General features: G+C 38.9%; 2 protein-coding genes and 1 long non-coding RNA gene across 4 annotated transcripts in view; 2 read left to right on the top strand and 1 right to left on the bottom strand.

The window, feature by feature from the left end:
- Positions 1 to 196: 196 nt before the first annotated feature.
- rnaseh2a (ribonuclease H2, subunit A) lies at positions 197 to 5329 on the top strand. The gene is made up of 9 exons (XM_008415130.2): positions 197 to 301; positions 531 to 666; positions 1267 to 1338; positions 1526 to 1652; positions 1781 to 1868; positions 2039 to 2176; positions 2838 to 2925; positions 3067 to 3190; positions 3378 to 5329. The coding sequence occupies exons 2-9, from the start codon at positions 540 to 542 to the stop codon at positions 3529 to 3531; spliced, it is 918 nt and encodes a 305-aa protein (XP_008413352.2). The 5' UTR covers positions 197 to 301; positions 531 to 539; the 3' UTR covers positions 3532 to 5329.
- LOC103468217 (uncharacterized) lies at positions 4902 to 6011 on the bottom strand. The gene is made up of 2 exons (XR_534185.1): positions 5905 to 6011; positions 4902 to 5817 (listed from the first exon to the last, which is right to left on the bottom strand). It is a non-coding gene; the product is annotated as an uncharacterized LOC103468217 (long non-coding RNA).
- An 8435-nt stretch (positions 6012 to 14446) lies between these two features.
- The window catches only part of mast1a (microtubule associated serine/threonine kinase 1a), a 71421-nt gene continuing 60067 nt past the window's right edge, over positions 14447 to 25800 (top strand). For both annotated transcript variants that reach the window (XM_008415149.2, XM_008415141.2), the window contains exon 1: positions 14447 to 15638. In XM_008415149.2, coding sequence (XP_008413371.1) covers positions 15600 to 15638 — 39 coding nt within the window. In that variant the 5' untranslated portion in view covers positions 14447 to 15599. The remainder of the gene's footprint in view (positions 15639 to 25800) is intronic.

Raw genomic sequence — 25800 nt, 5'->3', positions numbered from 1 at the left:
AAGGCGGTCAATTTGAACAAACAAACAGAAGCTCCCAAACCTTCCAAGTAAAAACACGAATTACTTTAAAAATAGTATAATTTTTTTTTATGTTTTTTATTCCCAAGTTACCGAGTAAATGTAACCAGTTACTGTACTCACGGCTCGCTTCATGTTTGAAGAACGATGTTTTGAACCTAGGATGAGTGCGAGTCCACCTCCAGTCCAGGTGGTGGCAGTAATTTGCCCGAAAATTCAAAATAGGGGCGGCAAAGCTGCGGTGGAAGAGAAGAGGAGAGCAGCACAGCCACCGTCTGAACAGGTCAGGTTGCCTGTTTTCTTTTTGACTTATTTAGAAACCAGGGAACTAATATTTTATCCACAGTCCTTTTGGAAAACCTTTGTTTTTGTCTCTACAGCATGTAGCACTGAGCTAACCTTAGAGTAATCCCTTCGTGGTAATATTTGAAACTGCAGTATGGCTTTCATCAGGTTTCATCAGATTTGAACGCCATTGTAAACTTTTTCATTTAACGATTGGGTCCTTTCAGTCAGCAGCAATGGACCTGAAGCAGTTTGAAGCGGACAACTCCGGCAGCTTCAGGCTGGCCTCTCGGATTCCCGATGTGTGCAGGACGGAGGACTGCTGCCTGGGAGTGGATGAGGCAGGCAGAGGTCCTGTACTCGGTGCGTTATCACTTCATCATTTATCTGCTCATTTGTATTGGGAAGTATTAGCACATACCTAACATAACAGTTTACAGTAACTGTCCCTAGTTGGATTTTTGGGTTAACAAGCATGTAGGATATTATTAATGGGTTAAAAATAGAAATATGGAACCGAGTAACACTGAATCGTGACATCCTCTGTACCTTGGAGCTTTCCTCTAAATTACTTAATTATGCACCAGGGTGTTAGGTTTCGGGGGGAATTAATAAATGCATAATTTAGTTAAAAACATTTTCTTGTAAAATAGCATCCTTACCAACTACATGTGAAAGTGTATTGACAGCAAACATCTGGAAACCTGCACCAAGACATAATGAAAATATGGTTTTCTGTCTCTTATGACAAGGTATTGTTCATGGCTTACAAAATATGAATAAAGCCAGTCTGAAGATATTTTGGAGAAATTGACATATAATAACATCTGGATATTATGGTATAAAGGTCTAGACACACTTTTGAAATTCAGAAACTACGGAATGAACTACTTCACCCTGATCCTAATTATATACAAGCATATAATGTCTTTGAATACTTACAATGTTCTTTTTCTGATTCAGGACCGATGGTGTATGGGATTTGTTTTTGTCCTGTTTCAAAAAGGGAGGAGCTGAAGGATCTGAAAGTAGCAGGTAATCCTCCCTTTTTCCCCTCGGAAGAATCGTCCTTGTTTAAACTGAGTTTTTCTGCCATATTTCCTCAGACACACACACACACGCACACACACACACACACACACACACACACACACCGTTCTTTAAAAAGCCTCACTCCGAAGCATTTCATCTTTTAATAAAATGTTTCTCTGTCTTTGGTTAGATTCAAAGACGCTAAATGAGGCTGAAAGAGAGAATCTGTTCCAAAAACTGGATGAAGCACAAAACTACGTAGGCTGGGCTTTGCAGATCCTTTCGCCCAACATGATCTCCACCAGCATGTTGCAGAGGTAGGACACGTTGAGCTCATCTGTGTGCCAGCCTGTGATTGTAATTATCATACACACACACACACACACACACACACACACACACACACACACACACAATAACATTGTTTTTTAAATTTTGGTTCAAGGACAAAGTACAACCTGAATGCCCTGTCACATGATACAGCCATCGGTCTGATCCAGTACGCCTTGGACAGTGGAGTACAGCTTAAGGAGGTTTGTAAACCTTACACCAAACAGTTTCATTTCTTCAACGTAGTTCTGAATATCTGCAGAGCACCTGCAGCTTGATGCTTCATTATATGCCATTTCACCTTCTCTATGTTTCCCTTTTCGCTCCATATCACCTCCTCTCTGTGCCGTCCTGTACCTCCGATGCTTCTCAGGTGTACGTGGACACAGTCGGACCAGCAGAGAAGTATGAGGAGAAGCTGTCCCAGCGGTTCCCTGGCATCCAGGTGACTGTGAGGCCTAAAGCCGACTCCCTCTTTCCTGTTGTCAGCGCGGCCAGTATCTGTGCAAAGGTCAGTCAGCCAATAGGCATTGCTGTTCATTTTTTGTTGATCATGTCTCGTCGTATTTCTAGAGTTTGTTTGACCTGATTTAAATCCAGAACATTTCTGAAGATATCACAAAAATCATCATGCTTCCTTTGAAATCTAAATCTCTCCTGGGTAGAAATGTTATTTTATATATGTATAATACAAGTGTTGTCTAAATGATAAAACTTTCCCAATCAATTTTAAGACATGCAATTTCCTTTGCTGCTTCATCACAGGGATGTTTTTATTGTTGCCTCACATTGACCTCCTTTGAAGGTTTAGCTTTCGCTACTTTCCTCTTTTCCTTCTAGCCCGGCAGCTGCTTTACGGTTTCTTGTCCCTGCTGGCATTCTTCTGTTTTTATGTCTGTGCATGAAGATACTCAATGTTCACCAGCGTTCTTGTTCTTGTTGTTTGGTAAGATACAGGAAAAACTGCACTACTAATGACACACGGCAGGTTTCTGCCACCCATTCCAGGCATGTAGCAAAGACCTGGTGGTGCAAATTTGAATAAAACTCCCTGACTAATGAATCCACAAGAAACAACAGTTATTGGTCTCTCTGAGGTTCTGAGCTGTACTTTTTATAGTCATGTTTTCTTGCTTTATTTTCACAGTGAAAGTTCTGGTTGTGGTTTTCAGGTTGCCAGAGATCGCGTTGTGAAAGGCTGGAACTTTGCAGAAGACCTGGGGGAGATAGATGCAGACTATGGCTCAGGATATCCCAATGGTAACAACATTCGACGTGTCGAAGTGCTTTCGCACATATTTTCACATATTCTCAGTGTGCTGCATAGATTTAGAGATTTGTCTCTAAACAAAGGCCAAAGTGGGAAAACTATGTCAAACGATTTCTGTTTTCTGTTGCTAGACCCCAAAACTAAAGAGTGGCTGCTGAAGTACCTGGACCCTGTGTTTGGTTACCCTCAGTTTGTCAGATTCAGCTGGAGCACAGCTCAGACTCTCATGGACAGCAAGGCGGTGCCTGTACACTGGTGAGGAGCCTGAGGGCTTTTTCCAGGCATAAAAAAAAATTGTTTGAAGACAAAAATAAATCTTAAACCTCAAATCCTTTGATTTACAGATCACACTCTAGGTCTGTGAAAATCCTTTGACATCAGGAGACGAGCTCTAACCACTTTATCAAAATAAAACAAAACCCTCTTTAATCTGTGTACTTAGGGATGATGATGAAGAGGATGGGGAGAAGGCGGCGCAGCGGCAGAACAACCGTTCCATGTTGTCTTACTTCAGCGCATCAGCAGAAGGCGACAGAGCTCAGCAGACTCACCGTTTCTTCTCGGAGAGGAGGCTGAAGAGTTTAAAGTCACTCTGAAGAGGCATCAGAACATGTGACTCACATCCTGGACATTGGAGGCTCATTTGGTGAATATTCTCCTGCAGCACAAACGACTAAGCTGTTCACAGAGTGTGAAAAATCATCATTAGTTGATTTATCCGTGATCTAAACTGGAATCTTTGATATTATTTTTAATAAATAAAATAATGTGTTAAACATGCTTTCTCCAGATTCTTGTTCAAAATGATTCACTGAGCAACTGGCCACAATATATTTTATGTAAAGACTCAGGTTTGGAACCCTGTAGTGGTTAAGTTTCAAGCAAAACACTGTTTACACCAACAAAAGATAATTCTGTAGCTCTTTTTTTAGCCAATCAGGTTACTCAAAAGTGGGTTCCATCACAATCTCATCTGTGCTCGCATTTACCCATCCACACTTATTCACTCATTCAGTGTGTGCCCAGGAGTCTATCATTTTTGTAGAGATCAAACATTATGCATAACATATATAATTCGATATTGAGTATCTTTAACTGTCCCTCCTGTTGTCCTCGGGTCAAAATGACCGAGATTTGTATGTGTTTTCCTTATACACAGAAAATAAGGACAACAGGAGGGTTAAATGGGTGGATGAACTAAATATTCAGGTTCATCCACCCATTTAATCGATGGATCAATTAAAAAGCAAACAAGTAAAAGATAAATGCCAACATGTTCCCTTTTTAGATTTTAATATGTTAAAAATTTAGCTCTAAGGAAAAAAAAAACCTGCATATTATGGGCAACCATATTTGTAATTACTCTTGAATCAGTGAGGAGCCCAAATGACCCATGGGTCGCACAAACTTCTGGTTTAATAATATTACTGCAATTGAAATTTTGTACAAAATAATCTCAGTGAATAATCCTGCTACCATGTAGTTTTATTAAGGAGTAACAGAAATATAACCAGCCACCATTAGGGGGAGCTCTGTGCCCTGCTTTGTGAGTTTAAAATTTGCTGTTCTGTCGTTTGAGAACAGCAGATGAGAATGTTCAGTTCCACTCTGTGACTCTCCTTGTTTTTCTTAACATGAATTATTTCCAGCTGCAAAATTTGTCTTACTGGCACCTAAAAAAAAAAGCTGAGAAGCTTCAGAGAGCTGACCGTCAGAGTGCAGCTGACCGTCAGAGCTCAGCAGCAGGTGAGGAAGTGTCGTTGCGTCACTCTGTGCCATACATCCAAAGAAAGCTTCTGTCATTTCGAAACGTTCTCTGGTATATCGTTAAAAGTACTTAGTTCTGTCGGGATGGTATTGCAGATGATATTGTCACTTTTAAATTTCACCTTGATATTAGAAAGCAGTCCATGCCTACTTTCAATGGGGAAAAATATTTTACTTTTCATTCATCAAGCCAGAGACAACAGCTTGCAGGTCTTTTAATAGATCATACCTCTAACACTTTCCTTCTTAGGGAGAAGACAGCTGAAATACAAAGTCATAAAGATCATGTTGAATGTGATTCTACAAAACGATTAAAGTCAAATATTAAATGTCCACTCAAGAGGATTTTCTGTTAATAAAACATATAAAGTGCATCTGAAGGTGTATAAGATTATTCAGATCCAAACAGATTCTAAAGATGTATTACATGCTGTCTTTCTTTCTGAAGGCCACACATTCTAACATTTGCACCTTTCTGCACTCTGAGCAGACCCATCTTTTTTTTTTTCTAGTTTTACATGTTGTTTTCATCAGCATGAAAACAAATTTGAGGTAACATTTTGGAAGAGGCTTCTTGATATTACTGCATATTTTTTTCCACCTTTCTGAAATCAGCACCAGTTCAACAAAACACACATTGGTGGAAGCCAGAGGAGTCTCAAAGTCATCCACTGGCGGTCTCACATCCTTCTGGTTCCTCAGACTCTTCGTTAAGATGCCTCATGCTAAATATACAACCACACTTTATGGTACAAGAACATGAGAAAGCTGACCACAAGAGCCAGAAAATATTGCTTTGCAAAAAAAAAAAAATTAAAAGAAAACCTTAATTGTAAGAACTCTTAACTCGTGGTAGCTATTGAAGGCATATATTCATCAATCCAGGTGTTTTAGCTTCCATGAGGTTTTTGTCTCGACTCCTGGATCCTCTTCCCACAGTTCATCGCTAAGGTGGAGACGGCAAATGAAGACAGGATCACAATCGAAGTCCCCACAAAGTGAGACGAGGCTCCCCTGGGTGCCGCTCTCATGACTCTCCTGGGGAAGGCCTCTCTGTTGAAGGCTGCGTTGGCGTTCAGCGTCTGAGCTGCGGGATCCATGTTTACAGACTGCGGCTGGGTGGAAGAAAGCTGAAGTTGAGACGAGGTGCTCAGGGCGTGCTGTGGCCTCACCAGGAAGAGTCTGGATCTCTGTGTACTCACCCGCCTGTTTCAGGTCTGAACAGCGCACATATAATCCGGCATCTACCTCAAACCCTTTTTGTGCATCCTTTTATAACCTTCTGAGGCTGCTCCTCTTATTATTTTAAGCCTGGCTTCCTGCAACGTCAAAGGGATCGGAAATAGTTAGCCCAATAGCCTACAGTGGGCTAAGCTGGTTATCTATCTCAGCTTAGGAGTGAGTAATGTAATACTATTAGATAATCCTGCCGTTGTTCCAAAGCAAATGGACTTTTTCTGAACATTGACATTAGCAAACTTTCCACTTTAAATATCAATGAACAATTTTTTTAACCAAAGACTTTCAATTCCAGGCACAACATATTTGTAGAGCAGGTGTGCTGTATAGAGAGGCTACAGCTTGTCTATACAGTGAGAGCCGAGAATCTGCGTGCCATGAAAACATTTTCTTAAAAAATAGATGAAGGTCGTATTGAGGATGAATATGTTTTATTTTTCAATGTTGTCAAATAACATGAAAACTTTTAAATATTTCACTTTGACAGTGTGATTTTGGCAGTTTATGCCCCCACTGAGATTTCAAACGCTAAATGTGGAAAAATACCAACAAGCTACTCATTCCTGAATTAGTTACACTTGTCGCAGACATTTAAGCTGTACTATTTATAGGGAATAACTGGTGTGGTTTGACATCTGAGTGCTTGTTAGAAGTTACTGAGTTAACAGCTAGGAAAAAGCTTTCATCTGCATCGCAAATAAGGTTCAGTTCGACTAAAACCACAAGTTTTCTTGTAACATAATTGGAGCCCCAGAGTCACCCAGGTTACATGATTTCAGGAAGGGTTTCTTGTAATCCAGTAAGCTGCTACAGATAGTTCCAGTTTCTTTTTAAGACTCTCGTACGATGGGGCTAATGGGATTAAACTTGTTCTTTTCCAACACGGACACACAGGCTTTTAATTAATGAATGAAATCCGGAATCAATCAGAGTGGTTGCTCCAGACAAATAAGTTCCTTTTTTTTTTAAATAAAAAATAACAACAACAACATTTTTTACATAAACAATCATGATGAGTAACAGCTTGTATTTAAAATGATGAAAAAAGCTCAAATTATTTTCTCTTAGAAGTAATATACGGAAAAGTGCATAGATAAATATACATACACTCACATGCACATACATCCACAGACATTGCACTCAGAGAATTACTGTGCATCAACAGAAAACTATCAACTCTATTGTAGGTGTGTTAATACACACACCTTCCAAAAGTAGCCTTGCAGATTAAACATTGAAGGACTTTGATTCATAACACAAATTTATACTGTTTTTTTAATATATCAGAAAAGAGATGATCAAATAGCACCTAGTTCACCAGAGAACAGCAGAGTATTTCCAAAATACATCTGAAAATGCTATTTTTGATCAACTATTTTTATCAAAAATAGTTTGATAAAATAGTCTTTGCCATCTTAATAAAAGCATTGGACGCAAAGTCTTTTATAAAAGCCACTGTCTGCACGAGAGACCTTTGAAGATTCTTCATTAAACTGCGGAGCGGGCCTCTCTGCATTTATATTGGCCTCATCCAGTATAAAGATTTAATGACAATTCAGCACACAACTCACCACTTCAGTTTTAATTAGTATTCATTACACAGTGATGAAGGGTTTGCTGAGTGTCGCATGCGGTAGCATCCATGAAAGCTTGTAAACCGTTGATAAGCATTTTGAATGCAGCCATATCTCAAGGAGCCTTAATGTTTGAGAAGCCTGAATATTCTTCACCACAAATATTCTTCCTGGACCAGAGTTCAGGTTATCTTTAGTGGTATTTAATGCTTTTGTAGTGCAGTAACGTCAGTGATAACTGCAGCAAAGTTTCTTCTTCCTGTCAGAACTGGTCTCTCATCGGTTTTAGAGACGGTGAGCATCTGGTCTTAGTGGCACAAGAGCAGTGGGCGATTTTCTTAATCGTACCATTTCCTTACTATGAGCAGAGCCATTACAGCATTTGAGAAGCAATTACATTTTTTCAAAGAGCCACATCTTTTTTGCTGTTTGTGTTACTTCTGTCATCTGTATCACTTTAGATTGAGCAAAAGTATTCATACCTATGGAATTTCCTCAGAATTTATTACATTAAAAAAAACAAACTAGGATTTCATGGAAGAAGTGTGTGATCAGCAAATGATAGGACAATTTTATTTATGCTTGCTCTTTCCAAAATAGCTCAAGGGGCTCGAACACTTGGAAATAACTCCAACTTTGCAACAGAGCTAACTGGATGCACTTTAATAAAACTAAATATTTTATTAAAATATGCAGTTTAGATTAGCTTGAATATTTAAACTCAACAGTTCAAAACAGCACTTGCTACTTTATTTTATTTTTTATATAAATGAAACGTTAGTGAGGTTATCAACACGGGATTCAGTCATTGTAGATTTTACTGCTACTAAACCAGTGAAAGAATGCCGACCTCAAGATGGCGCCAGAGGAAAACTAAACTGATTCAGGGCATGCCAAGTATTCAAACTCAATGTCTGCATCATTGAGACATAAAATATACATTTTAGAATATTTCACAGTGCTAGAGAACCAGTGGGATGCCTGACAGCATTCATATTTTAGACCGGTGATCTGGACGTCTCGCTGATTTAAAACTTGTCTCTTTGAATACATTTAATGAAGTAAAACATAGAATGTATTTTTTATTTTTCTTCAATATTTCATAGGAATAGGCTTTAAAAAAAGCAAATATCGCCAGAACCAAAGACCCTCACCGGGCTGGAAACTTTTTCGGAAGATGCTTTGACAGGTAACACGTTGTCCTGTTCTAATTTCCATATGAAGAAAAACAAGCAGACACTGTGTAACCCTATATGCAGTTCTCTTTAACTTCCTCAAGTGTTGGGATGACTAACGCACAATACTGCTGAGCTTATGGTGTTTTATTTAGAAAAGCTTTTAGCACAGCTGTAGTCTGTGACCCACTTCCAGACAGACAGGGTTGGAAATGAGAAGGGGGAAGCTTACAGAGCCGCCTCACGGGAGTGGATGTGCACGAAAAGCAAATGTGAAGGAGGCAAAAAAAAAAAAACTACTGCTATCTAGATAAACAGGAAAGAAGAAAATATGACAGACAGTAGAAAGCACAATCCTTCTTCAAATATGTGTGTTGGGCACCATAGTGCTGGATTTTCAAACATTAGTTTCTGTGCACTAGGTGGGAGACACGAGTATTAGAAATGCACTCACCTGTGCTTCACCTCATATTCAGGATTACGTGCTAAGTGCAAACTGACATCAGCAGAAGATTAATATGGCATGAATGTGACAACTCTTACCAGGCCAGGTCGTTAAAGCTCCTACGTGTAACCCTTCCATTTGGGTTTTATATGTCTGGCTGTTCGCTTTATATGTTTCAAACATTATCCAGTGTGTTTCTTTCATCATCACACCTCACTTATAGAATGTCTTGTATTCCATTTGTAAATTCATAATGCATGGTGATCATGTTATAATAATAATAATAATAATAATAATAATAATAATAATAATAATAATAATAATAATAATAATGTAATTTAATACAATGAACAAACTGTGGTCCACGTTGGTAAAGAGGCTCTTGTGCTCAGCATATCTCCAAACGTGTGAACTGATGGTTGTCATCATGCGTGGCTTTGTACCTGCTAATTAGTTGTCGCGCCATCTGTTACATAAATGTACAGCATGTAACTGTTGGCAGATTCCAGTCTGTGTTAAAACTTAAATTACAATTTTAACGCAAACGTTTCTGTAGAGCGACACGTCCTGATTGTGTTCGTGTTTGAAAACAGCGAGAATCTGGCAGCAGGACTTGAATAGACTTTAATAATTTTGATTAGACTATACATATGCCGTGACCAAATTTGCTTGACAGAAGTTATCTACACAGAGATGAGTCGTTTGTATAAGTGCAGCAGGAAATATGTGTATGCTAACTAGCAACAGTCACTGCTACCTCATTAGCAACAACGCAGGCAGAAAATGTCAAAGGGCATGTAATTCACTTTTTTTTCCTTTTCACCATGTTCTGTTCATGCTGGTTGATCATGATAGGTTAATTTTCATATGTGAAGAAATGCATTAAAAAAAAGCAAGAGAGAAAAGGAGCTGCAGATAACGGAGAATGTGACGATTTAAATAGCGAATTGTCTAGAGGGATTGTCTGGAGACAGGTCAGTGACCCGGAGGTCTAACAAACTAACAAAGTCGCGTCAAGACAATGCTACATGTCGGTGCACATGTGGTGGTTGGATGGGAAGTCAAAATGCTGAATTCACAGAGCTCAAACACTGAGGAAAAAAATAAGCAACTGATCTAAATATTTGAAGACAACATGTGGCAAGATTAAAGTTTGGAAAGAACAGTTTTTTTTATGTAATGAAAGCCACTATATTTTTTTCATCTTTAAATGTTTATACTTGTAAATAACATTTGTAGTCGCCTTGATGGTCTGACTGCTGACTAACTGAGCTTCATAACTTGAAGCAGGACAAAAAGTGTTACTATTTGTCACTGTTTTTGGGGAGTGAGGAGGAGTTCACCCTCTTTTAGAAAACTCCTCCACAATTTCTGGAAAAGTAGTCACACTCATTCCAATAAGGAATTGATTACCAATAAGCAGACATACGACAGTTTGATGTATTGCAGTTAGGAATGTGTTTTATGTTTTTTTGTTAGTAAAAACAGTCGGTTTTCTGTTAACATTTACAAACATTCCCGCACTGCTGTGTCATCAATATTTGGCATCCGCTTTCGATTTTAGAGAGCCATGGCTCCAGAGGCTCTTTATGAGTAAAAAAAAAACCCCAACTCATTATTTATTTGAAAATGACTCATCCCCTTTGCAACTGTTAAAATGGCAGATTATGATATTTAGGTATTATATTTGCCCTTTAATAATAATGTCTTTTAAAAATCTGCCTGCATTGCCAATGTTAATTAAAACATTTTTTTTATCATGGTATGAACATCAACATGAGAACCCGTCTGTCCAGTAAACACGCAAAATGGCTAATCAACAGGTTCCAGTGCCTGCAGCCCCACACGCACCATGGTGGTGATTACAAACACAGCAGGATTTAATCAGAAAGAGCCTCTTTTCATTTCTGACATAAGTGCCTAACTATAACCAAATAGAAAGCTGTAGTTGTGATGCTCTCCTTTCACATTTTGAAGGCTCACTGATCCGAGTCCCACAGGCTTGTATTTCTGGAGAAATGTTAGGCAACAGAGATTTTCAAAGTGCTTTACATCATAAAATCACAAAAATACAAAGTCATAGAACACGTGGCAAACGATTGAAGCATCACACTTTGCCGTTTTTACACATCAGAATGTTGATTAATGTTTCGTTGATTATGTCTCAAAAGCAATTCTAAACTGAAGGGTTTTTAGTCTAGATTTAAAGGCACTCAGTGAATCCTAAATATTAGGATAAGCTACTTACTCGAAGAACACGTTCCATGGCTCAGAGGTGAATTGTTTAATCAATTAGTTCAGAGACTCTGAAGTGAGGGGTGATCATTTTATTACCGCCAAAGAAAAGAAAAGGTTGAAAAGAAATCTGAAAGTCAGAGCAGAATCAGGGAAAATTAGAGCTAAATCATTAATAATGACTAATCAGTTATGCAGTTCACAAGTATTAAATCATTTAACTTATTCCACTAAATAACCTTCGCTTTGTGTTTTAAATATTTCATGTAATGAAACAAGATATTTGATAAACTGCAGACTTCAAACTGTAACTTCACAAAACGCCCTGCTCTGCTGACAAATAAATTGAAAGGTTTCTGGACGGCATGCACAAACGCAGCACTTAGGTTTCCTCTGAAGCAATAGGATGTTGGGTTGTTACGATTGCAAATCCATATGAACTTGCATTAACGGTGGTTAATGTGGCTGAGAGACTCTTCTCTCTTGACTTATGTATGTGCATCACAGAGCGCGCGGACAGACAGACCACACATATCTGAATGCAGAAAGAGGCTCTCGCCGTCTGTGAGGAGATTTGAGCTGACGAAGCTCTCGTGAGGCAGGCTCACCAGGACGGGAAATGGGATCGTACAAGCAGCGGGCAGATTTAAAAAGGCAGCGGTGCCACACCGAGCATCAGGCTGCAGAGAGCTGACCTTGTTGCCTCCCACAGGGCATTCTCTGAAAACAGGGGTGACATCATTTTTGAGAGCTCTTGAGCGGTGTGAGAGAAGGTTTGTTTGTTTTGCTCATCAGAAACTCTGGCGTGTGCACGCACTGCGCTGCCACCACCTCCCCCTTCTCCGCTCCCCAAATCTCTCAGCACGTAATGAACAAAAAATATGTAAAATTCATGCGCTCTCATTCATTATTTACATTGAAAAAGGGGGAAAAAAAGAAGCACAGCTTAATGTGGTATAGACGAGCTAGGCAGTGCTGCTAACTAGGCTGTCTTTCAAAATATTAATGATCAAGTGCCTACATGTTAATCAGTTTTGTTCTTGGAGCATTTTTTTTTCTGTTTTTTTGCTGGAAGACAAAAGTACAAATTAGAAAATCATTGAACATTTATTTTCAATAAAAACTTAAACTAGATTCATCATTCATTTCTTTTAAAGCATCTGTTTCTTTTAATTTTGAGGAATATGACTCACAGTCAATGGAAACTCAAAAGTTCTGTTTCTTAGATAATTGCAATGTTGCATGAGACCCGTGGATTTTAAATGTCAACCTGCCGAAAAATACAGCTCTGTCAAAAAAAATGAAAGAGTCCACTGCACTGAATCCCACACTGAGAGGGACTGAAGCTTCCAGCTTCATGTTCCCAGTGAGACTGTGACCATTAAGGCCATAGTGTTAAAAGCCTCAATGTATCCCTCTTGTCTCTCCCCCTACTGGAGCCAGAGTAGCTGTCTGATAGGTGGAGTGTTATATCCTCACCATCCTTTAAAAAGCTCCCCTTTGACCAACATTTTGCATTTTCATGTGCCTTATTTCATTTTGAAAATGCTTAAATGTGTAAAATTCTTCTGTGTTCACTGGGATGGACTTTACTCATGCAGATGCTCGAGTGCGGTTCCCGTGACATGCAAACTGTCGATTCTGCTTTGCCGTCCGTTATTGACGATATCAATATCGCAGACTCGGCAGGGTCATACAGGCCTGGAGATACGAAAATATCTGTATCTGTCTGTAACCTGCAAGCTTGAGAGTTTTCCTTCTGGTGAAGTTTTCCTAGTCAAGCAGACATGCTGAGACATGTTGGACTGGCAAGAAAAGTGTGAGAAGCCTGAAAATGCTCCGTATCGGTGAATGTCATATGTCGGGTATTAGGTGTGCATGTTAAAAAATGCATAATGCTGGGTGCCACTTTATGCAACCAGGTTATGCTGACGGTTGATTCAACTCCTGAGCTTAAAAATAACTTCATACAGTCAGCAGGGGGCATTGAGGAAAACTGCTGGGGGAGGTTCAAGTTTAATTTCAATGAGGAGAAGAGCTCAGAAAGACCCTCATTGTATGTCGCAAACAAACAGTCATGTTGAACTTCTTGACACACTTCACTTGGTTTACCTGCAACATCAGGCTTGTGCACAATGTAGCCTGTTATCACCTGCTCATTACCTTCATTATTTTCTGTACCTTTTTGCTGCAATTCCCTCCTCGCTGGTCTGCCAAAGAAATCAATCGTGAACCTGCAGTGAGTTCAGAATGCTGCTGCCTCTACTGCACACATTACTGCAACACTCAAGTCCCTCCACTGACTTCCTGTAGCTTTTAAAATTGATTTTAAGATTTTATTACTTGTTTTTAAATGTACTTTGCAATCCATTTTTGTTAAATCTAAGCCGGCGGTAATCTTTTGGTCATAACTAAGTATCAAATTAGGAAGAAAGATGTCCGCTATTTTTGGCTATTTTACATGTTCTGTAATGCTCTTCTAGAGACTGTTTTGTTACTTAAAAAAAAAGACTCCTAAGATTCACTTTTTATTGTTCCATTAATTGGATTATATTTTAATTGTGGTTACATGTATTGGATCTGTACAGCACTTAACTGTTTACATTTGCTGATTACACTTTATTACAATAGAACTCTATTAGGGCTATTGTTGTTTTCTATTTTTGTCTTTATTTGTCTCTGCAAAGTATTTTGAAAACACTGATAGTGACAAGATACTATAAAAATAAAACTGTCTTTCCCTTGTGTTTTTTGTTTTTGTTATAATTATTCCCAGTAATAAAAATGTATTATGGGTACGGGACACACTACTACCTTGCAACAAGAGGGTCCTCGGTTAGAATCTCAGCCTACTTGCCTAACGATCCAGGATCAAACTCATACTTCAGTCCTGTTGTGTCTGGATCAATCCATACTTGGCACAATTACTAAAATTGGGTTGTACAGCATTGCTATTTATTACAAGCAAAATGCGACCTACATTTCAATATGAATTTGGTGCATATGGAAATAAAATGGGCTGTTACAGCATCTCTGTCTAAATCATAGGTGCTCCTCTGTTGAAAACTCATCATACCCCCCGCCGAACCGCCTCATCGTCACAACCAGAATGAGAGCCAGCAATCTGTACCTCCTCAGCCTGCCGCGGTCTGGTTGACAGCCTCTGGTTGCTGAGGGGTTAAACGTCGTGTGATTGTAGGAAGTGGGTGGTATTGGAGCCGAGGATGGAGCGATGTCTGTGTGGCAATCTGAGATCCCTTTGAACCGGAGACGCGGCGGTACATCGGAGGAGAGCAACCCGGACTGAACGCACCGTTCACCGGATGACGAGAAAATCCACGTCCCGGGGAAGTAAAACGAGAACCGATCGTCCTGTTTGAATCCTGCCGTATGGACGCTGCACACTGGCTGCAGATTGTGTTTGACCGTGCCGTTGTTAGTGCTTAGGTGCTCTAACATTGTGTGGATGTGTCTTACTATCAAGGCTCCTGCGACGAGCATGAACTCTAAATAAATGCAACGAGCAAATAGACGAATCTGGACGTGGTTCGACGCTTTAAGAGGACTTCGGGTGTCAGGTGTTTTGTAGGTGAGAGGATCACTGAGACACAAGATCCCCCCCCCACCTCCCCCTCCTCCTCATGCTGACAGATGACAGAAGCAGAATTCAATGTCCAACAAACAGATTCTAAGGAATTGTTTTTGTCTTGGATCGTTGCCTGGAAGTGAGGAGGACCTCTGCAAACTTGTTTGTTCTATCTAATCTGTGGTGTGTGATAACCTTCGGTCTGACCGTCTGGGATCCTGGCAGAGACTCGTTTCTATCACTCAGCTGGACTTCAGTTCATCCCTCTGATCCCTCCATGCAGCCTCCCCACCAAAGAGCAGCCCTGACAGTGGTTCTTGTCTGACAGCATGGATTGTCTGCTGGGGTGGAACACAGGGGCCACACTGTATCATGAACCTTGTTCATAGGTGGTTGTCTTTTTGACTGTAAACCAACCCCTCGTCTATGTTTAGCGTTTCTATTTATAACAACAAACATGACGTTACAGCTTTAGTATATTTTGTTTTCACCCGAAAATTGGTGTGGGCCCTCAGCGAAGTGTGCAGCTGTGATGGTATATCGTGAACCGTGCTGGTCGGCTGGAAGCAACGCGAGACTTGGAACTCTACGTTAAGAACTCAAAACAAGGAGACCCGCCACAGGTGTAACCCGGGCACGCGCCATGGATGATTCTGGTATCATCAGAAGACGAAGATTGCAGGTGAGGAGTTTTTTTTTAAACTCTAGTAATTTGTCAGAAATTACAGTTTTATTAGTCTGATTGTCAGGTATTATTGTATTTCCTGTATATTATTTTATTCTTTTAGAATGATACACAAATACCGACTTGCTAATGAACCAACGATGTTGCTTATTGCCTGAAAAAAAAAAGCTGAGGTGGTTACTTTGGGGGAAAATGGAAGCTGTATAAAACTCATACTGTGATAGATTCCAAGGTTGATGTTAAGAACATATAATTGGGATCACAACAAAACCAGTAACATATGGGGAGGTTCTTGACTGGTGAAGCACCAGCTCTTCTGGACTTAGATTTATAATGCAAAACCCAAAATAGACGGCCATTAAAATGTTAACTTAATTGTAGAGTTTAATTGTTTTTAAAAGCTTTCATTGATGCTTTCATTAGTTCTATATTGCTCAACAATACAATACTAAGACAAACAAAAGGATATTCAATATAATAATTTTATCAGTCAGTCTGTGACACACTGATCATCACATCACCTCACTCTTTTATGTCTTTTGTATTGTGTAAATTAAACAATTTTGACCTTAAAAATGTCGAAATTGTACAGAGAGCAAATTGATTTTCTCTTATCATTGTCAGTGATTGCCTCACTTGCCTCCCCTGACTAAACACCACTGAACCCAGCAGGTGTGATATTTTGTAGTCACTTTAAAACTTAAACTAATGAAACAAAACAATTGTTGATGAAGAATATTTCTTTACCTACTTGTTTCAGGTGTGAAATGCAGCCACAGGACATTTGGTATGTTGTAGAAACACAACATACCAAACACATTACTCATTACACACATGAGTAATGCGTTGGTCCTTTTTTATGCGTTTTACCACATAAACTTAAATACTGTCCTTTTGCTATGTGAAAGGGACACTAAGTCAAAATATATGATGTTATAAAGACTTTCTCTGAATTACTATACCGTACAATTTTATTTCTACCAAACCATGTTAGCATGTTGCCCAGATTTAACTAAATAAATACAGAACTCATTGTGAAACGTTGTTAGCTCCAAAGTGTTGCTTAAGTCTTTTAAAAATCTCAGTTAATTTTATACACAAACAGCTCTATTTTATTAATCCCCTTCTTTGTTAACTGATTGAGACTATCTGGTGAAAAGGGCTACCATATAAATAATTATGAAAATCATTTAGAAGCTGTAGACAAGTGGCATCAACTGCTATTAGGTGTTTGCCATTGCTGGAAATGAGTCTTTTACATCACTCTATGGAGTAGTAACAGGATTTTTTTTTTTTGTAGATTAATTATAATCCAGACACACTGGAGGATTTTCAAGCACGAGTGTTTTTTTTTTTAAAAGGTTTTGTTGGCTCTTGTGGCCTTTATTTGAAAGTAGTTTGACAGGAACGAGGGTTATGAGAGAGGGGGAAGACATGCGGCAAATGTCACCAGGCCGGGAATCAAGCCTGCGACTACCGGGATGAGGACTACGGCCTCAATACATGGGTTGTGCTTTGCCCCTGCGCCACCACAGCACCCACGAGTGGCTTTTTTAAGATCACACTGAAGCATTTAAATCAAATTTAAGTTCAGACATCAACTAGGCCTCTCCTAGACATTTTGAGCATTTACAAATGAACTTGCTAGTGTGCTTTGGATCATTGTCCTGCTGTTATTCCCAAGTTAGCTTGAACTATTTGATGGCTTGGCATTCTCCTCCAGGACTTTCTGGTGGAGTGCAAAAGTCATAGTTCCATAAATCACAGAAAGTAAGATCCTGTCAATATAAAACAGCCCAAAGCCATCATTCCGTCACAGTGTTTAACCTATGACATTCGTTTTCTAAAATGCTACTAGTATGACTGAAGTGAAGGAATGGACAGCTTCCAAGAAGTTTCAGTTTTGTCAGTCCACCTAGTGTTTCTCCTAGAGATGTGCCGATCAGGTTTTTTCCTGCCGATACCGATACCGATCACCCATGAGGGCCGATCACCGATACCGATCATCGATACAGATCACATAATTATTATTATTATTTTTTTATCATAAACACTACCAGTTACATTATGTGGAAAAAGGAACCAGGAATTCACCTTAATTTAGACAAAAACTTGTTTTTAATAACTTTTTCCAAGAAGAAAACGAAACAAATCCGGTATTCTGCAAATTGTACTGCTATTGGTAATACTATCTTTAACAGACTGAAAACATATGAAGGCTCTGAAGAGGCTAAATAATGCAAAGAGTCACAATAAAACCTCTCAACGTTGCCAAAAAAAATTCAAGTATAAAACTTAACATTCAAAGGCAAATACAGGTTCCATTACAATAAACAATCCAGAGTTACTGAATGAAAACTTCCTGTTAGCATGGCGGCTAGCTGATTACTGCTAGTTCTGATTGGCTGTTTCTGACTGAGCGGAGTAATTATGCAGAACAGGGAGGAGATCGATTATTTTTTTTTAGAGATTATGTCTCATGTTAGGACAGCGAAAGTTTTAATATGTATGTAAAATGTATTTTTTAGGTTATATGCTGCAGCTTTAAACAGAAGTTCGGTGTGAGAGTCACTACCAGGTGGAGCAGAAGCGGCGCTCCGTCTGTGAAATATTACTACCTGTAGCGCGTAGCAGCGGTTCAACAGCGAGAGCAGAACCAGCGTCTTACATCGCAGCTCGAAGACTTAAATTATTTTGCGGGTTATTTGTTTAGCTTTCTGACCGTCATGCTAATCCAGGTGAGTGTTTGTAGCTGTGCGCTGCTTTACCTGCTATCTGATCCTCCATATGTCTTTTTTACTGCAGTGAGCCTCGATGTAGCCAAACTCCCGTCGAGTATGGCATTGTTTTTATGTCGTATTAGCTTCGTTGTGTTGATGCATTTTGACGTGCTTCAATTTTCCGCCGCAACACGCAAACTTCCCCATTCACTCAGTGTGTTATAGTTTCACATCGCTTGGGATTTGTTGCTGCGTTTGCGCAGTGTGAAGGAAAGAGGAGACCAGCTGCACAGGCAGGCTGCGAAATGAGATGCAGGTGATCGGTATCGGCAACAAGAGACCATGATCGCCGATCATGTACTTTTTCACGAAAATGGGCCGATTATGATCGGTGACCGATCGATCTGCACACCTCTAGTTCCCCACCCACCCCAAGTTTTGTAGATCATCAATCATCTCAGACCTTATAAAACTCAACAGTTAAAGCCTAAAAACCAATATCACGGTCAGTATAAATGCAGGAGTCATACACAGGAAAGCTCATGTCGGTATACTTAATGAGAAAATCAGGCGAGAATCTGTTATCAGGAATCAGAGCAAGAGGTTTGAGTTCAGATATCAGAAAGGCTGTAGAGATCCGGTAAGGCAAGGCAGGAATGAAAGTGAAATTGGTGGGAAACTTGGAACGGCACAAGAGGGAGGAAAGAACCGTTGGATTTCTACTGGCACCAGGCTGTTGATAACCTGGCAAGGAGGCAGAGACTGAGGAGAAGTTAAATAGTGCATACAGGTGATACTGGGAGACAATTAGGCATGGCTCAGGTGAGATGAATAAGGCTGATTAGAGAGAGAGACTTGGCAGGAACAATATTCTGATGTGGAAACAAAAATAAAGCATAGGGATGACATTGGAATAACGTGAATCTTTTACAAGCAGGAAAGAGATTGCCAAGATAACCTTTAGTGAATATACTATGTTTTGAATGTATTACTGTTTTTTTTCTCCAAATATATAAACCAAAAGTGTAAACATTATCTACGAACTTATATTTAGAGACAGAAATGACAAGTAGTCCAGCTGCAATAAAAATTGTATATTAAATCCAAATGCCTATGGCATTTGTAGAAGTAGAAGGCAACTGGACTTCCTTTGCTTCTTGAATATGTTTAACCTCTCAACCAAAAGGCTTCTTAAAGTGCCTTTAAAAAGTATTCATCCACTTTTCTTGCTTTCACAAATAAATCATTATCAGCAAAACATGTCTTTTTTTGGCTTTTTTGTTTTTACAAATAAAACTTTAATATCAAAGGGAAAACTGATTCCTACAAAACAATGACAATTAAATAAAAATATTTAATGTAAAATAAGTGACTGCCTTAATGTTCACCCCACTGAAGTCAGAATTTAGCAGATGCACCTTTGACTGCAGTCACACCACAGAGTCTGTGAGGATGGACCATTGTGTCTGCCTAAAGCAAAAACTTTATTTCATATTTTATATGACATTTTGTTATGCATTTAATTTGTTCAAAATAATTTTGCTTCTTTTTAAACACCTACAGTACTTTGGTCACTGATAATTCAGGCACATTTGGCAGAAAACCCTGTAGAAATGATTCACCTGAGGTTCAATAGCAAGTTAGAAAATCATTCATTCTGGGATAGGTGTCTATATATAAGAAACTTTCTTGTATATGCATATAAAACCATGGTTTTGAAGTGTTATTCTGGATACAATACCCGAGTTACCAGTTTGTGCATTTGTACCTCAGCCATTACCAGAATCCAGAGTTTCCAGTGTGAATGGACAATATTCGTGCCTCTGTGCACATATGAAATTGACTCCCACCCCAAGTCTGCGCTCTCCATTTTCACTGAACTGATCAATATCCATATCTCACACAGAGAAGGTCTAAATGCTGAGGATGTGGTGCTGTTGTCAGGCCCATTAGCAAGACTTAATGGTGGCCTAAGAGCCTTGTGTGCCCTCAGGGAGGAAGAGCAACCACCAGCAGCAGGACAAGCTGAAAGGCTTGAGGGTAGTGGGATGGGTGGGGGCAGCATGGACTGGAAGAAGGCAGCAGCTGCTATGAGAGAGGCTGTTTAAATGGCTGGGATGTCTGAGTCTGGAGGAGGTAATATAAGTTACTCCTTTACGTTTTGCATGGTGCAGGCTAGACTCATGACAATCATTTCAATGCACTTCCTTTAGGAGAATACTAAACAGATGAAGCATGGCTACTGTCTGCTGTTTGTCTCTGACTCCTTCACTCAGTTAATATTTAAAGTACTTTGTCCCAAGATTTTCACCTCAACTTTTCTGCAGTTGTTGTAATCATAAAAGGGGAGGAGCTAAAGTGTAATTTTAGTTACAAAATGACAAAAAATGATAAATTAGAGGAAATGGTGACGAATGGATGGGCCACAGCCAACTTCTATCCTTGGCCTTTGGTAAAAGTATAGCGGTCTCTCAGGCTTTCTGTTGTTAATTTTATCTAAAGATTATATTTTTTTTACAAAACCAAAAACATCAAACTCATCAACATCCTAACAGGATAATTTCTAATGTAGCAACTTATCGAGATTTTTTTTAGAAAGAAGAAAAAAAAAAAACAGTTTCCAAATGTTCTCAAACCAGATCTGGACTACACTGTTCAGATCTTACGGTTCTGCCTAATCAGTAAACCCCCCCCAAAAAACAAACTTAATATACAATGTACCTTTGATTTAAACTGTTAATTTGTTACATCTTAAATAACACTGTATTGCAAAGTTGCAAAGTGATGTAGCTTAGAAAACAAAAGTGTCTTTTTTATCTTTGAGAAATAGCTCAGAGATTTCAGCATGCAAGATAAAGATAACACATTTTTTATCTTTATCTTGATTGTGAACGTAAAAATGGTTTAATAAAAACAAGAGTGCTGCCCAACTCTCCTTTTATCACAAAGTAATCTGATCTACAACCAACCTGGTTGGATGTGAGATAAGGCCTCAGGGTAATAATTTAGTTTGTAATGAAGCCTGTAAAAATAGAAAGTAGTTCAGCTTAAAAGATGATCAGCGCTGTGATCTGCAGCATCAATTGGTGCATTTTTATTTGACTGTAACTGTATGACTGTGTCTGAGTGATGCAAGTCGATTTCATCTCAACCAAAACATCTTTGTGCAACTGTAGGTGTTTGTGGAGTACACTTATGCTTAACCCATATGCTCTTTTACTCACGCTGACAAAGAAAAGCATGTCTCATCCCTCTGTGAGGTAGGAGTATATAGTGCTCTATTTACACACACTTGGAAGCATAATTTGTCCAATATTTTTGTTCTGGGCCGTGTGCCCATTTCCAATATGCTTAGCACAGGGGATAAGAGTGCGATCACTGCGAGGACCCAGTTCTCTGTGCCAAGTCCTGTCACTCACTGCTTTGTTTTGTCTCAACATGTCCTTCTGATGTCAGTGTTAATCAGAAAAAGTTTGGCTTTGAACTTAGAGAGCTAAGCCTGGAAACAAAAAAAACATATTAGTTCCAGGTTGTGTTTTATGAATAAATTAAAACTTCTTGGCCTGAGAAAACAAAATAAGTTATTTACAATCTAATCACTAAAATAGATAAAAAATACAAAGATTCAAGTATTACAGTTTTAAGATCCATGTGAAAAAAATATATGACTTGAGATTTTGGATGACACAACTCAAAATTTAAGGGTTTGTAAAAAAAAAAAAATCATTAAACCAAGGAATACACTGTGCCTTGCAACCTGCTGTTAGTTTGTCAATAAAAACAGAGCAGACGCCTTGTAATTTATCCAGGACATTTGCCCCGCATACTAACATTTATATGCCTTTGCTTGCTGTCTGTCCTTTGTTTCCCCTCTATAGTTAAATGGCAAAAACAGAACACCTGCTTTCAGTTTATACGTCAGGATATGTTAGAAATGACCAGGACCCTCATTAGCGGCATGTCCATTGCAAATGTGTGGAAATTGTCTAGAAAACACAATTTTGTAATTGCGGTGTTTCCATTAATTAAGAAACGCAATTAAAATCACACGTGAATAAGTTTGTTCTTGCTGTAAGTAATTAAAAAACATGCTGCGCTGTTATCCTCCAGCTACTTCCTGTCTCCTTTTTCGTGATTTGTGCCAGTGGAAACATCTGGTTGTCGATCACGTGACTCATAATGCAAAGTTTCTATTGCTGTACAAACCAACTGTGAAGCGACCTCATCCTAGCTCCAAAACCTTTTCTTGGAAAACTAAAGCGTTTATTTTAATTGGCATTTGACGTTTATTTTCAAAATGTCAAATTGTGTCATTATATGGTCGATGGAAGTGCAGCTACTCTTAAAGACTCTCAGAGTCCTCTCGGAGAGCTACTATCTTAGCTTCTACTTCTACTTCTAGGAACTGTAATTAGTTGATACACGGAACAAAGTTAGACACACACAAAGACAAATACACCCCAGTTAATAAATAATCAATAAATTGAAGTAACCTTTTTTATACAATTATAAGGTCCCACCACTACATTTCCATCAGATCGAAGTCTGGACCTTCGCTCAGCTATTGCAACATTTTGAGTGTTTACCTTTTCAGTAATTTTGTTGGAAAATTACTGCTGTATTGTTCATGTTGATGATCCAGTTCACTACTTATTCATTAGTTATTAGTTGTCTCTTGATTATTTTGGTTTACTTGCAAGTCTGTGATGGGCTTTGCCCCTCCAGGAACTGGACAACTTGCCATAATTACTCTACTTCAATGCAGCTTATGAACATTTCACCAAAAAGTTTGTGATATTAAGCTTATCCCTACAGCAGGACAAGTTCACCTTCCTTAGAATTGCTTAAAATAAATAAATGCAGACAATTTGAAGTAGCCTAGTTAAAAGTTGGACTTAAATAAGATTCAGATGCTGTGGCATTACTTTAAAGAAGTTATTTGGTTACTCTAAATTGTGATTAAATTAAATTAAATCTGGAAGAAAAGTGAGTTGTTACTAGTTATTGCCAACACTTGATTGCAGTTGTTGCTCCCAAAGATGGTGTATCCAGTTATTAAGTTTACAGAGCAATAACTCTTGGATAGCTTTTCCCCTTAATAAATGAAATCATCATTTGGAAACCTTTTTTTAGTCTCCTTATAAAGAAGTTGTGGTCTGATAAAAGTAGGCACACTGAGTAATGTCTGATGTCACTTTTCCATGCCCTAATTATAACAGGCAGGGGTGCCGCCAGAAATCTTGGGCCCCCTGACAAAAAATTAGATTGGGCCCCCCTGCTCAGCTGCTGTTACAATTTTTTGAGTCTATTTGACCCTTAAAAAGCGCCACAATTTTAAATGCTTGCATCTGCCTTGCTTTCTTTGGTTTATTTCTGATAATTAGCACAATATTTACTGCTCATGAATTTAACATCCAACAGTCCACATCCAGTATGTAAGTAGGTTGCTTAAATTTGTTTCTATTAGTTTTACATTACTGAAATGTCTCTCCCCATGAGCAACAGTCAAAAGCAACGGGCAACTACACTTAAAGCAATCCAGATTTCTCAAAAATGCTATGTAGTTGCATTTTATTCAAGCTGCAGTACATAACTTTAATAAAAAATATGTTTTCTCCGTATTTGTTAAAGCTGTCACAATGTCATAGCAGTTTGTTATGAGACAGATAATCTGTGAAAACAATGACCTCCTTCCTGAATTACTATTACTGGTTAAAGTAATGCACCGTTCTGACCAAAACAACCAATCAGAACAAGTAGGACACTCTTAGCGTTGTCAATTATCATCGTTCACTCACTGCTAAATGTGCTAATGGGGGAGAAATGACTTATCATTTACAAGAAACCGTTTATCTGCCATCATTGGTAGCTATGCTAACTAAACTGAGCATTCACAGTTTGAATCTCCACAGCTCTGTGCTATGCTAGCTGCAGCATAGCACAAATCAAGGGGGAGGAAGAATGAGCAGCACCACATGAGATTGTGATTGACAGCACTAAAACTCTCCTGTCACTGACTGGTTGTTTCTAGCACTGGGAAAAAGCAGAGGAAATAGATTTTTCGCAGATTACCTCTCATACCATATTGTCACAACATAATGACAGTTTTAAAAAATATGTGAAAAAAATATTTATATAAAAGTTACATACTGCAGCTGTAATTTCACTCGGGAGAGGACGGGTCAGGAGGGACGTGGGTTAGAGCTGCTGCTGACTGACTCACTGTTAAGTGGTAAAAGATTAAATATATGAATATGTTGGCAATTTTTTTTCCTTAATTCATTAAATGCTAGTGAAATGGAGGCAAACAGTAGTTTATAGCTAAACTAACTATGCTAAATGGTTGATAATCTCACACAGTCTACCCACCTCTCTGGGAGAAAAACTGGGTTATAAATTAACACTCTTGCCTTTTTCTCTCTCTCTCTCTCCCTCTCTATTTTGTTTTTGAAAACCTGATTTTCTAACTTTTCTTAGCAGCATGTTAACTGCCACAATCGTTCGTGGCCGCAGCTTCTACTGACTGCAGCTGCTAACCGTGTCACTCTCAAGCACTCCAAGCAGGAAATAACCATTTTATGCAGATCCAGGGGGGAGTTCAGGGCAAAAAACGGATGTGTGTTTTTTTGATCTGGAAGGGGTAACATTAAACTTTTACTGCTAAAACCAATCTTTGAAAATACAATATGATTAATTTTGTATTTGACAAGATCCCAATTTTTTTAATGGTATTTTTATGAACAAAATCTAAATAATTAAATTGTGGAGGGCCCCCTGCTGGTCAGGGCCCCTAGAATTGTCATCACTTTTCACCCCTTTACTGCGCCCCTGATAACAGGATGCTGCTGTAGAAATCTTTGACTTGCATCATTCAAAGTGCTGCAAAAACCACTGCCGGGGCCCTTGAAAACCCACCGATAACTATTGGTGGGTTTTCAATATGTCAATATGGGAGTAGGAATATGTTGACCTCCATCTCTGGCACGAAATTGTTTATATAGTTATATGTCAAGAAAATGTGTCACATCTGTCATTGTGTCCAAAGTCATGAATACTAATAGCAGATTTTATTATGAACCGTTTGGAGGTCTAGATATAACCATCTAGTTGTAACTGATCATTTTCTTTCACTCTTCTAGAATATATATACTTTCTGGATTCAAGGATCTGGAGTGCGAGTAAAGGAATAATGCTCAAAACTTTAATGTGTTATTGTTATTACTTGAATTCTGACAGATAGAAATGATGCAATGACCAATGCCATGGCAACAGCGCACACGATGTCTGTGGATTGGACAGACTTTGAGAGGGAGCAGGTGTTGGCGGCTTTATCCATTAGCCAGGCATATCACCCCATATCCAAACACACACTCACGGTCGCATGCACATGCAGGCACGCACACACACTACCACACACACACACACACACACACACACAC

The sequence above is a fragment of the Poecilia reticulata genome, linkage group LG1 (genome assembly GCF_000633615.1).
Source record: "Poecilia reticulata strain Guanapo linkage group LG1, Guppy_female_1.0+MT, whole genome shotgun sequence".
NCBI lineage: Eukaryota > Metazoa > Chordata > Actinopteri > Cyprinodontiformes > Poeciliidae > Poecilia > Poecilia reticulata.
The sequence above is the reverse complement of the archived record's forward strand: the minus strand, read 5'-3'. Positions and strand labels throughout refer to the sequence as shown.

Coding starts and splice junctions, on each gene's coding strand:
- rnaseh2a (XM_008415130.2), top strand. CDS start 540: ATGGACCTGAAGCAGTTTGAAGCGGACAACTCCGGCAGCTTCAGGCTG. Junction 1,869..2,038: donor GTGGAGTACAGCTTAAGGAG/GTTTGTAAACCT, acceptor GATGCTTCTCAG/GTGTACGTGGACACAGTCGG. Junction 3,191..3,377: donor AAGGCGGTGCCTGTACACTG/GTGAGGAGCCTG, acceptor CTGTGTACTTAG/GGATGATGATGAAGAGGATG.